At 54.1% G+C, this 12,842-nt stretch overlaps 2 protein-coding genes across 2 annotated transcripts in view; one reads left to right on the top strand and one right to left on the bottom strand.

Annotated features, from left to right (window-relative positions):
* The window catches only part of POLR3H (RNA polymerase III subunit H), a 15,971-nt gene extending 3,628 nt beyond the window's left edge, over positions 1 to 12,343 (top strand). The window contains exons 2-6 of the mRNA XM_017870243.1: positions 2 to 23; positions 7,445 to 7,531; positions 8,034 to 8,097; positions 9,279 to 9,480; positions 10,858 to 12,343. Of these exons, the coding sequence (XP_017725732.1) occupies positions 2 to 23; positions 7,445 to 7,531; positions 8,034 to 8,097; positions 9,279 to 9,480; positions 10,858 to 10,911 (429 nt within the window). The 3' untranslated portion in view covers positions 10,912 to 12,343. The remainder of the gene's footprint in view (position 1; positions 24 to 7,444; positions 7,532 to 8,033; positions 8,098 to 9,278; positions 9,481 to 10,857) is intronic.
* Positions 12,196 to 12,842, bottom strand: part of ACO2 (aconitase 2) — a 67,553-nt gene continuing 66,906 nt past the window's right edge. The window contains exon 16 of the mRNA XM_017870242.1: positions 12,196 to 12,800. Coding sequence (XP_017725731.1) covers positions 12,581 to 12,800 — 220 coding nt within the window. The 3' untranslated portion in view covers positions 12,196 to 12,580. The remainder of the gene's footprint in view (positions 12,801 to 12,842) is intronic.

Here is a 12,842-nt window from a genome sequence, read left to right as displayed (position 1 = left end):
GGATGGGGCATCACACACCAAAGGTGGGTATCTTCTGTCCCTGGGGCATTGGGTTTCTTGGGGCTCAGTTTTCTGTAGCAAAAGTTCAAGCCAAAGCCAGGTTCAGTGGTGTGTGCCTGTAAGGCTGAGGGCGGAAGGATCTCTTGAGCCATGGAGTTCAAGGCCAGTCTGGGCAACATAGTAAGACCCTGTCTTTAAATAAATAAATAAATAAATAAAATATTAAAAAAAATTTTTTTTTTTTTGAGACGGAGTCTCGCTCTGTCGCCCAGGCTGTAGTGCAGTGGCTGGATCTCTGCTCACTGCAAGCTCCGCCTCCCGGGTTTACGCCATTCTCCTGCCTCAGCCTCCCGAGTACCTGGGACTACAGGCGCCTGCCACCTTGCCCGGCTAGTTTTTTGTATTTTTTTAGTAGAGATGGGGTTTCACCGTGTTAGCCAGGATGATCTTGATCTCCTGACCTTGTGATCCGCCCTTCTTGGCCTCCCAAAGTGCCGGGATTACAGGCTTGAGCCACCACGCCCGGCATAAAATATTTAAAAGTTTTAAAAGGTTAAAGCCAAAGAGATGGCCAGAGGGTGCTGGGAGTCCTCGAGGTTGAGAGACCTGGGGCCTCATCCTGAATTGGCCAGGAATTGACCTGGTGACAGCGGCAGACTTAATCTTCTCTGGGCCTCTGTTTCCTCATCTGTGAGGCCTGGGATGTGGACTAGGTGGTTCTCAAGGCCTCTTCAGCTCTGACATCATAGCTCTCTGTCTGTGCCCTTTTGGTCTCATTGCTACTGAGCCCTGCACCTTGTCCATTCCTCGGACTGCCCACTGCCCGTGGAGAGCAGACGGAAGGGGGATCAGCAGGCTGGCTGGGGGAGGGGGACTTCGATAGTAGGACACAGTAAGTAAGAGTGTGGTCTCGAGATTCAAAGCTGAGCTCTGCCTCTTAATAGCTGTGTGTCCTGGCAGAATATGTCATGGCTCTGTGCCTCTGCTTCCTCATCTGTCAGTTGCAGTTCAGGAAAGATTTTATATTCCAAGACTGTTGTGAGGATTAAGGAGTTAATACATGAAAGCTCTTAGGACCGAGCCTGGGCACCTAGTGGGCGCTCAGTGACTTATCAGCTTGGATTGTTCCTCCCTATTCTGTGGGTCAGTTGGGTGGTTTTCCTCTGGGCTGGCTGGCCTGGGGCTGGACGTTCTAGGATGGTCTTACATTCTGAAGGTTGGCAGATTGGTTACTGGGAGCCTGGGCTGGGCTGGCCCATCTCTGCCCCACATGGTCTCATCTTTCAGTAGGCCAGGCTGGGCTTGGCGGTTTTAAGGTTCCAAAGTTCAGTGCATAAGTACTTCTCAAGCCTCTGCTTCCATCCCATTGGCTAGGGTGAGGGTATGGAGAAATAGACTTCACCTCTGGGTGGGAGAAAGTGCAGTTACATTGCAAAGGGCTGTGCATCCAAGGATGGGAGGGTGATCACCAGATCCTGGAAGGAGGGAGGAGTAGAGAGAGGACCACGCCAAGAGCAGTGGGGACCACCAGTCAAGGGAGGTGGTGAGCCCCGGGCGAGGGGCATTCTTCATTCTCATGTCTGGACCAAGTCAGTGTAGGAGACAGTGAGAGGCCCATTGAGAGGGTTCAGGCTTCCAGAGCGCAGGCACTGAGCCTGCCATCCCTTGGACACTCAGAAGCACAGTTCTCAGCCTGCCCCAAGCCTCCTGAATCAGAATCTTGGGGGATGGGCCCAAATACCTTTTTTTTTTGAGACGGAGTCTTGCACTGTTGCCCAGGCTGGAGTGCAGTGGTACCATCTGGGCTCACTGCAAGCTCCGCCTCCTGGGTTCACGCCATTCTCCGGACTCAGCCTCTTGAGTAGCTGGGATTACAGGCACCCACCACCACGCCCGGCTAAGTTTTTGTAATTTTAGTAGAGACGGGGTTTCACCATATTAGCCAGGATGGTCTTGATCTCCTGACCTTGTGATCCACTCGCCTTGGCCTCCTTAAGTGCTGGGATTACAGGCATGAGCCACCGCACCCAGCCAATTTTTTTTTTTTTTTAAGATGGAGTCTCGCTCCGTTGCCCAGGCTGGAGTGCAGTAGCGCAATCTTGACTCACTGCAACCTCCACCTCCTGACATCAAGTGATCCTCCTGCTTCAGCCTCCCGAGTAGCTGGAATTACAGGCACGCACCACCCTGCCTGGCTAATTTTTGTATTTTTAGTAGAGACGGGGTTTCACAATGTTGATCAGGCTCGTCTCGAACTCCTGACCTCGTGATCCGCCTGCCTCAGCCTCCCAGAGTGCTGGGATTGTAGGCATGAGCCACTGCCCCCGGCCCCAAAGACTGTTTTAACAAGGTGCCAGGTGGTTGTCACATGAGCCTGTGATGGATAAGCCCTGCGGTAGTCCATACTGGTCAGCCTCTCAGCATAGAGATGCCAGAACATTCCAGAGTATGCTGTGAGACTGCCTGGTGTCTGTGTCCAGCCATTCAGGGAATTAATTAGTTCACATAGATGTTACCATGCTACGCCGAGAGGCCGAAGAGACAGGCTGTCTTTGTACGGACTAGCAGCATTTTCGTTAGCAGAGAAATAAGACTGTGGTGTGAAAACAACCACGAGGGCCTCTGTTTATAGAGAAGGATGCCGAGCTGAGCCTAGTCTCCACATTTGGACGGGGGCCTTGGTTGTCCAGGAGACAAGTGGCAATAGGTACTAGAAATTCCAGAAAAACTTGGAGAAAAAAGTCACATTGGGGCCAGGTGCGGTGGCTCATGCCTGTAATCCCAGCACTTCAGGAAGCCAAGGTGGGTGTTTCACCTGAGGTCAGGAATTTGAGACCAGCCTGGCATAATGGCAAAATCTCGTCTCTACTAAAAATAAAAAAAAAGCCGGATGTGATGGCTCACCCCTGTAATCCCAGCATTTTGGGAGGCTGAGGTGGGCAGATCACAAGGTCAGGAGTTCGAGACCAACCTGACCAACATGGCGAAACCCATCTTTACTAAAAATACAAAAATTGGGCCGGGCACGGTGGCTCAGGCCTGTAATCCCAGCACTTTGGGAGGCTGAGGCGGGCAGATCGTGAGGTCAAGAGATTGAGACCATCCTGGCTTAACATGGTAAAACCCCGACTCTACTAAAAATACAAAAAGTTAGCCGGGTGTGGCGGTAGGTGCCTGTAGTTCCAGCTACTTGGGAGGCTGGGGCAGGAGAATGGCATGAACCCAGGAGGCGGAGCTTGCAGTGAGCCAAGATTGCACCACTACACTCTAGCGTGGGGACAGAATGAGACTCCATCTCAAAAAAAAAAAAGGCCGGGCGCGGTGGCTCAAGCCTGTAATCCCAGCACTTTGGGAGGCTGAGACGGGCGGATCACGAGGTCAGGAGATCAAGACCATCCTGGCTAACACGGTGAAACCCTGTCTCTACTAAAAAATACAAAAAATTAGCCGGGCGTGGTGGCGGGCGCTCCCAGCTACTCGGGAGGCTGAGGCAGGAGAATGGCGTGAACCCGAGAGGTGGAGCTTGCAGTGAGCCAAGATTGCACCACTACACTCCAGCCTGGGCACAGAATGAGACTCCGTCTCAAAAAAAAAAAAAAACAATTAGCTGGGTGTAGTGGCATACGTCTGTAATCCCAGCTACTCAGGAGGCTGAGGCAGGAGAATTGCTTGAACCTGGGAGGCAGAGGTTGCAGTGAATCGAGATTGTGCCACTACACTCCAGGCTGGGTGACAGGGCAAGACTGTGTCTCAAAAAAAAACCTAATTAGCCAGGCATGGTAGTGTGTGTGCCGGTAATCTCAGCTCCCTGGGAGGTGGAGGTGGAGGCAGGAGAATCGCTTGAACCCAGGAGGCCCAGAACACGCCACTGCACTCCAGTTCGGGTGACAGAGAGAGACTCATGCTCAAAAAAAAAAAAAAAAAAAAAAAAAAAAAGTCGGAGGAAATGTCTGTCTATTCAATTGGAAGATTTCAAAAAAAAAAAAACTACTGCTGACTTTTATTAGCCCCCACCCTCATCTGTCCTGGGTCTCTGTTTTCTTGGGAATCAGGTGGGAGGCTGGAGTGGACAGCGGAGGACCCTAGATTTGAATTAATTCTGGCTCTGGCCTCCTGGATGGGACCTTGGGTGGGTACCTCCGCTCCTCTCAGCCTGAGTTTTTCCTCCTCTGTACAATGGGGTTAGCCCTGCAGCTATAAAATCCTGTTGAGCCACCGCATGTCAGGGTTGAGCTTGATTTTTGTTGTGGGAACCAATCTGCCGTGCTTTGAGGCTGACCGCCTGACCCGGCCCTGTTCCCACTGCTCCCACTCCTGCAACGCTGCCGCCCTCACTCAGGGCTGTCACCAAGCCAGTGCTGAAAGGCTCAGCCACAGACATGCTGTGCCTGTTCACCTTTGTTCAGAGGAATATTTATTTGCCTGGGCCTTGGGAGAAGCGGTTGCTCTACCTCTCTGAGAACTTGGTTTTCCTATCTGTGCACACAGTATAATGACACCGTAATAGAACTTTCCTCCCTCATTAAATTATTGTTGAGGAGTCACGAGCAAATCTGAAACGAAGCTTATGGTCCTAGCGCCCGGGCACGTAGGGCGGCCTCACAGAGATGGCCTTTGTGGCATGCGGACCACTGACCCCTATTAGGCTAAGTCTACCCTCGTTAATTTGGTGCCAGCCTCTGTTCTCCACACCCTCACCAGCCTGGAACCTGCTGTACCCTGCCCCCGCCATGCCCCCATTCTGATCGGGGCCCCTCTTCAGCTCCAGAGCCGTGCTCCTTTTGGCCCACCTTTAGTTATTTTTTTTTAACTTTTTTTTTTTTTTTTTTGAGACAGCCTTTCCTTCAGTCCGCCCAGGCTGGAGAGTAGTGGCGCGATCCTCGGCTCGACTCGCCAAGCTCCGCCTCCCGGTCGCCATTCCTCCTGCCTCAGTCCTCCTGAGAGCTGGGACTACAGGGCGCCCCGGCCGCCACGCCTCAGGACCAATTTTTTGCATTTGCGCGTAAGAAAGCGGGGTTTCACCGTGTTAGCCAGGATGGTCCCGCGATCTCCTTGACTCGTGATCCGCCCGCCTCGGCCTCCCAAAGTGCTGGGATTGACAGGCTTGAAGCCAAACTTTTTTTTTTTTTTTTTTTTTTTGAGACGGAGTCCTGCTCCAGTCGCCCAGGCTGGAGTGCAGTGACCGATCCAGCTCACTGCAAGCCTCACGCCTCCCGGTTTCACGCCATTCTCCTGCCTCACCTCCCAAGTAGCTGGGACCTGACAGGCGCCCGCCGCAACCGCCTGGCTAATTTTTTTGCATTTTTAGTAGAGACGGGGTTTCACCGTGTTAGCCAGGGATGGTCTCGATCTCCCTGACCTTGTGTCCGCCCGTCTCCGGCCCTTCCAAAGTGCATGGATTCGACGCTTGACCACCGCCGCCCGGTCAACTTTTTTTTTTTTTTTGAGATGGAGTCTCACTCTGTCGCCCGGGGCTTGAAGTGCAGTTGGCGCATCTCCACTCACTGCAGAGCTCGCCTCCCGGGTTCACGCATTCTCCTGCTCAGCATCCCGGAGTACTGGACTACAGGGCCGCCTGCCACCACGCCTGGCCTTAATTCTTTTGTATTTTCCAGTAGAGACGGGGTTTCACCGTGTTAGCCCAGAATGTCTGATTCCTGACCTCGTGACTGTCTGCCTTGGCCTCCCAAAGTGCCTGGGATTACAGGCGTGAGTCACTGCGCCCGGCCCTATTTTTTAACATTTTAAAATATTTTATTGATTTGCAAATCAGGCAAGCTTCCACTACCCGCCCTCAGCCAGAGTTGGGTGCAGAGACCACCCCCCACCTTCTTTTTATTTTCTTTTTTTTTTTGAAGACAGAGTTTCTCTGTTGCCCAGGCTGGAGTGCACTGCAACCTCATCTGCCTCCGGTTCAAGCCATTCTCCTGCCTCAGCCTCCCGAGTACTGCGATTACAGGTGCCTACCCGACCACGCCTAGCTGAATTTTTTGTATATTTAAGTAGAAATGGGGTTTTTCACCATGTGGCCAGGAATAGTCTGACACTCCTGACCTCAGGCAATCAGCCTGCCTTGGCGTCCCCAAAGTGTTGTGATAATAGGCGTAAGCTCACCACGCCTGGTCTTTTTTTTTTTTTTTTTTTTTTTTGCTTTTTTAACATGTTTAATCATTTGTTTCATTTTTTTCTATTTGTAAAATATACACAACATGAAAATTTACCCCAATTTAAACATTTTAAGTGACAGAGTGTATCAGTCCATGCATTTAGGCACATTCATATTCTTGTTTTTTTTTTTTTTTTTTTTTTTTTTTTTTTTTTTTTTTTTTGAGGACAGATTCTCGCATCTGTTGCCCAGGCGCTAGAGTGCGCAGTGGGTGCCATCTCAGCTCACTGCCAGCTCCTGCCTCCCGGGTTTCACGGCGGCGCACCTCTTCTCGCTGCCTTAGCATCCCGAAGTAGCTGGGGAAACTACAGGCGCCCACGCCACGCCCGGCTAATTTTTTTGCATTTTTAGAGAGACGGGTTTCACCGTGTTAGCCAGGATGGTCCTCGATCTCGTGACCTCATGATCCGCCCCGCCTCAGCCCTCAAAGTGCTGGGATTAAAGCGCGGTGAGCAGCCACCGCGCCTGGCCTAATTTTTGTATTTTTAGTAGAGACTGGGTTTTGCCACGTTGGCCAGGCTGGTCTCAAACTCCTGGCTTCAAGTAATCCACCCACCTCGGCCTCCCAAAGTGCTGTGATTACAGGCGTGAACCACCACCCCAGCTTCCTTCCTCTTGATGGTTCTTTAGACTCATCCTTTTTTTTTTTTTTTGAGATGCAGTCTTGCTCTGTCGCCCAGGCTGGAGTGCAGTGGCGCGATCTCGGCTCACTGCAAGCTCCACCTCCCAGATTCTCGCCATTCTCCTGCCTCAGCCTCCCGAGTAGCTGGGACTCTACAGGTGTCCGCCACTGCGCCCGGCTAATTTTTTTGTATTTTTAGTTCAGATGGGGTTTCACTGTGTTAGCCAGGATAGTCTTGATCTCCTGACCTCATGATCTGCCTGCCTCAGCCTCCCAAAGTGCAAGGATTACAGGAGTGAGCCACCGCGCCCGGCTTCAAACCCTGCTTTCTTTAACAGTTGCTTCTGCCCTTTTTAGGAGCTGAAGGAGAGCCTGAAGGGAGGTTGAAATTGACTTTGGAGCCACTGTGGCTCACAGTCTGGGCTCAGGTGTGAATAACCTAGCAGTTTTGGGAGTGCCCAGTTCTAGGACAGCTGCTGCTGGCACCTTGTGGGGCCATGCTGTGAACTTGCAGGAGACAAGGGGAGGGTCTGGGCCTCAGGGGGATGTGGCATGGAGCAGCCACACAGGCCCCTGGGTGTGCTGGCACCTGAGGGTGACATGAGAGTGCGCTGGGGCCCCAGTCAGCGTCACTGATGGGCTTTCTTCATTTCCAGTCCATTTTCGCTATGTGGTGTTTCATCCATTCCTAGACGAGATTCTGATTGGGAAGATCAAAGGCTGCAGCCCAGAAGGAGTGCACGGTAACAGTGGCCCTGATGCCTCAGACAAGACTTGGGAACACTGTGGGGGCAGGAGGTCTGTGCCCATCCACATGGTCAGGGGAGGGCTCAGGTGTTGAGGCTGAACCTTCCCCGTGGTGTCAGAGAAGCTTGCCCACCCTCCCTTTCATGTGTTGTGTGAGGACCTCCATCAGCAGTGAGGTTTCACTGTCAGGCCATCACTCAGGGCTTCAGGGTGGGCACTGAAGCTGGTGGAAGTGACTGGGAGTCTTAAGCGCCCACTGGTCACTGTTGTGTGCAGAGGTTCTGGGGACTAGGTGCTCCGGGCTTTGCCCAGGGCTGCTCGGCTGTGTGGGTGGTGTAGGCAGAGGCATTAGGCGGGGAAGGGGCCTGGTTTTCCATAATGACATCCACCTCGTGAGCAGCCCAGGGCAGGGCTTGCCTGTCAAGCATCAGACCCTGCAATGTTTGGTGTCCACTGGGAACCCCCATCTCAGGCCATCACCTGCTTCCTTCCTTCCAGTCTCTCTAGGCTTCTTCGATGACATTCTCATCCCCCCAGAGTCACTGCAGCAGCCAGCCAAGTTGTATCCTCCCAAGGTTAAAGTGGTTTGTCACAGAGGAGCTCAGGCCTCTCCAAAGGAAGGTCCCCACTCTTTAGGGTGGCCTTTGGGTCCTGTAACCTGATGCCACTGGCCTCTGTGCCTGCCCCCAGCCTGTGCTTTTGCTCCAGAGGCACCAGCCTGTCTGCCTCCCATTCAGGGAGTGAAGTGATGCCCACATGCCTGTCTTTGTCGGGGCTGTCAGGCTTGGCTGTCTGGGTTGTACACTGCACACCATTAGAGCTGTGGTGTCCTGGGGGACACCATTCATTTCTGGTTCACTTCGCAGGAATCATCTTAGAGATCACTTGCCCTGGAGGCTTACGCTGGTCCCTGGGACGTGAGGCCTTGCCTGTGTTCCGGGTCATGGGCTGAGATGTGTTCCTTCTGGGCCTCCGTTGTCCCTGTCCCACCCCTCACCTTGCTGTACTGGGGTTGTCTGTTTCTGTGGGGCTATCCACAAATCTGAGACTCCTCACTAGGAAGACTCTGACGTGTCACAGCTGTACTAATGGTGCACAGCACGGGACCTGGCACAGAGGCAGGACTCAACAGTGGGACTGCCACCATAGAACCCATGGCTCCCCTGTGTGGGCTTTGCTGGGGGCGATGGAGGGCCAAGGGGGGCTGCCTGGCTGGGTGACCGCACGGCTCTGGGTCTGCGTGTGACTCCAGGATGTGTTAGAAAACCTGGTGCAGCCCGGCTGATTGTCTCACCAGCTGTCATCCAACTGGGTAGGTGACCTCCCATCCCACTACATCCTCTTGGAAACGGCAAGTCCTTGGGTGCCCATCAGCCTGTTGCAAGGCTTTGATGAAAAGGGTGTGTGGGGCCCCGTGGCAGGAGGCCCAGGTTGCTTTTGTCTTAAGAGGTGGGACTTGGACCATGTCTCGTCCCCTCCTGCTCTGGTGCTCTGAGATCCATGTGCGTCTGGCCGTGGTGTCTGAATGGTGGCCCTGTGTTCCCCATCCTGGGTCCTGGCATCCAGGAGCGCTTGCTCCTCGCTGTTTGGCCCAGGCATTGCACATGGGGCTGGGACCTGCTTTTCCTGTGACTTCCCAGCCACAGTGATCTCACCCTGGGATTGGTTTTTCCTGGGGTCGGGGGGTGCTGAGGGAAGCCCCTCCCACGATCTGGTTGCTGCCTTGACCCTGGACCCTCTCAGCGACGAAATGGAGCAGGTGTGGGTGTGGGAGTATGAGACGGAGGAAGGAGCGCACGACCTCTACATGGACACCGGCGAGGAGATCCGCTTCCGGGTTGTGGATGAGAGCTTTGTTGACACGTCCCCCACGGGGCCCAGCTCAGCAGATGCCACCACTTCCAGTGAGGAGCTGCCAAAGAAGGAGGCTCCATACACGCTTGTGGTGAGTGGCCCTGATGGTGCTGAAGCCACCATGGAGGCGGGAGAGCCGGAGTGCAGGGCTAGAGGCTGTGTCCTTTGGGTTCTGCTCTGGAATCTCCCCCAGCAGGTCAGGGATCCTGTTAGGGGGGCCTTGGCTGGTCACTTCTCCCTGGAGAGCCTGAGTTTCTGTAGGCCAGGGCTATGAGGCAATAAAGGTACATGGCTGCTGGTGGGGTGGGCAAGTCAGCTTGCAAGGGGGACAGAGCTCATGCTGGACACGACCAATGATAAAGAGGCTTTGAGGCTAGGTGCAGTGGCTCATATCTGTAACCCCAGCACTTTGAGAGGCCAAAGTGGGAGGATTGCTTGAGGCCAGGAGTTTGAGACCAGCCTGGCTAACAAAGTGAGAGGTTGTCTCTACAAAAAACAATGAGCAGGGCATGGTGGTGTGCCCTTTGGTCCCAGCTACTTGGGAGGCTGAGGTGGGAGGATCCCTTGAGCCCAGGAGTTGAAGGTTGTGCCACTGCATTACAGCTTGGGCAACAGAATGAGACGCTGTCTTTAAAAAATTGGGAGGTAGGGAGGCGTTTGAGGGAGAAAGAAATCAAGGAAGGGGCTTGGGAGAGATCAAAGCCCTGAGATTAAGGGTAGGACTGCTAAGTGCAGTGGCGCACGTCTGTAATCCCAGCACTTTGGGAGGCCGAGGCTTGCGGATCACAAGGTCAGGAGATCAAGACCATCCTGGCTAACATGGTGAAACCCCGTCTCTACTAAAAATACAAAAGATTAGCCGGGTGTGGGTGGCAGGCACCTGTAGTCCCACCTTCTCGGGAGGCTGAGGCAGGAGAATGGCATGAACCCGGGAGGCAGAGGTTGCAGTGAGCTGAGATCGTGCCATTGCACTCCAGCCCAGGTGACAGTGCGAGACTCCGTTTCAAAAAATAAAAAGAAAAATAAATAAATAAATAAATAAATAAATAAATAGGTAGGGCTCCCTATAGGAGCAGCATTAAAACTGAAATAAAAGGGAGGGCTCCAGGGAAGAGTGGCCTCAAGGCTGCTCCCTGTTGGATGTGTCTGGAGCATGGGCCTCATGTTTGCTCAGCCTTCCTGCCACAATAGAACCTAGGTGGCCCTGGAGGGCAGGCCTGAGGGTGAGGAAGGGTCCCTGACCCTGTCAGGGCCTGGCGTCCCTGGAGAGGGGTCTGTACCCTGCACGCTGCATGCCCATCAGGAGCACTGCTGTGGCTCCCACGTCTCTCCAGAGCCTCTGGGCTGCCATGTGCTCCTCCTCCACTTTGCCTGTGCTGGGCCTGCTGGGCCCCCCTCACCTCCTGTCCAGGTTGGTTCAAGCCAGCGTGTCAGTGAAATGTGCGTGTTCTTTCTCTATCCCTGGCAGGGATCCATCAGTGAGCCAGGCCTGGGCCTTCTCTCCTGGTGGACCAGCAACTAGCCCTGGGGCTGGACAGTGGACCCTACCAGCCTGCAGGAAGGTGGTACGGCAGTCTGTGAAGACAAGAGCAGCTAAGGCTGATGCTAACAGCAGCAGACGCTAATGTGTCTCGAGCTGGACAGTGGGCCAGGGCCAGGAGTGCCCACCAGCTTGCCCCCCTCCTCCACCATCTAGGCCCTGCTTCTCCCCCCGGAGCTTCTCAAGTCGCTGCTTTCAGTGACAGCAAAGCCATTTAATAAACAATGGCAGCATCAGAAGGGAAGGGGCCACCCTTGTCTCAATGGCCAGTGTTATGATCTGAGGTCACTGAGTTCCTGTCGCTGGGACAGCATGGCCTCTCTTATCGCAGAGATGGGCTCCCCCAACCGCCACCAAGTGGCAGCACGTGGGGGCTGTGAGCTCTGGGCTGCCCCAGGCTGGCCTCTGGGCTGGCTGAGCCTGGTGCAGCCATAAAGTACATAGGGAGTAAGGCTGGCTTGCCTGGGGTGGCTGCTTTGGGCGCTGGAAGCTGCCAGTTGGAATTGACTGGGCATGAAGGGGAGGCACCTTCCCAACAGCTTGTGGAAAAAGGTGAGGTAGCCCCTGAGCTCTAGACCAGTTCCTGATCAAAACAGTGGAGGCTCTGGGCTTTGCTGGTACCCCCTACCCAATTCATGACACAAGACAGCAGCAAACCTGGGACCACCTGTCCCTCAGATCTCAGCTATTGCCATGAGCACCTTGTGGGACTGCTGGTGACACCCCAGCTCTGGGCCCACAGCGTTTCTTCAGCAGCGTGGCTTCGCAGGGTTCCTCCTGCCCCTCTGCCGACACCAGGATGCTTGCCTTACAGTAAGTTTTGTCCTGGTGATGGGGCCTCCATGGAACCTGCCTCCTGCCCTGGCCTCTTCGGCTCTCACAGGACCCCCGAGTGTGGAGGTGCTGGCTGGTGGTGTCAGCTGATGCCACTCCCTTTCCAGATAGCCTCATCTGCTATTGTGCCCACCCTCAGTGTTTAGAGGGCTACATGAGACCATGCCTGGCATATCAGTGCCCAGGGAAGATGGAGAGTGAAGGCCTGTCTCTGGGAGACTCAATTCTGGCCCAGCAGGGAAGCTACAGGAACATGGGGGGCAGGGAGGTGACAGGGAGAATATTTCTGCCACACCTCAGGTCTCCTTCACCGCAGTGATGGATCCAACTGTGGCTGTGGCTGTGGCTGTTGGGCCTCCACTGACCTTGACTGAAAAGACCCTTCCTGGACCCTGAAGCTGATAAGAAACGGCACAGACACCAATCACTCACTCATAGAACAGTCACTGGTTTTGGATTCTTGTTTTCCTTGCAAGAACAAAAGGTTCTCTAGAATCCTTCAGCCACCAACGAAATGATCAGGCAGGAGAAAAACTTTAGATGGGAGTGTTGTCATCAAAAATAAATACAGTTGCATGGATCTGCTTAAGATCTGAACCAAACTAAAATAGGAAGACAGGGGCTAAAAAGTTATTTTAAGAACTCCCCCACCATAACCAGTCACTCCGTGGGCTGAGCGGGGAGCAGGAAGCATGTCTGGTCATACCATCTTGGAATAAGAAGCCATGACTGGATGCATCGGATCCGCTGATGGCGCACGTGGGGCTGAACTTGACGCCAGCACTGGGGCAGGGCGGGGGGCGGGGAGGCACTGCCCTCACTGCTGCAGCTCCTTCATTCTGTTGAGGGCACTGCCGGCGCGGAACCACTCGATCTGCGTCTCATTGAAGGTGTGGTTCAGGAGGATGGTCTCCTGGGTCCCGTTGGGGTGCTTGATGATGCACTTCAGGGGCTGCAAGGAGAAGGTGGGTGTGGGTGGAAGTGGTGGGTACTGCGTGCCTTTGGTCCTGCAGGGGGGTCGGGCACTGCCTGGGGACCTAGGAGGTCAGCAGGCAAACCAAATCCTAGGCCAGTCTGTG

Source organism: Rhinopithecus bieti, unplaced genomic scaffold (genome assembly GCF_001698545.2).
Source record: "Rhinopithecus bieti isolate Rb0 unplaced genomic scaffold, ASM169854v2 scaffold_4967, whole genome shotgun sequence".
Lineage (NCBI taxonomy): Eukaryota > Metazoa > Chordata > Mammalia > Primates > Cercopithecidae > Rhinopithecus > Rhinopithecus bieti.
This window is presented reverse-complemented; position numbering and strand designations above follow the sequence as displayed.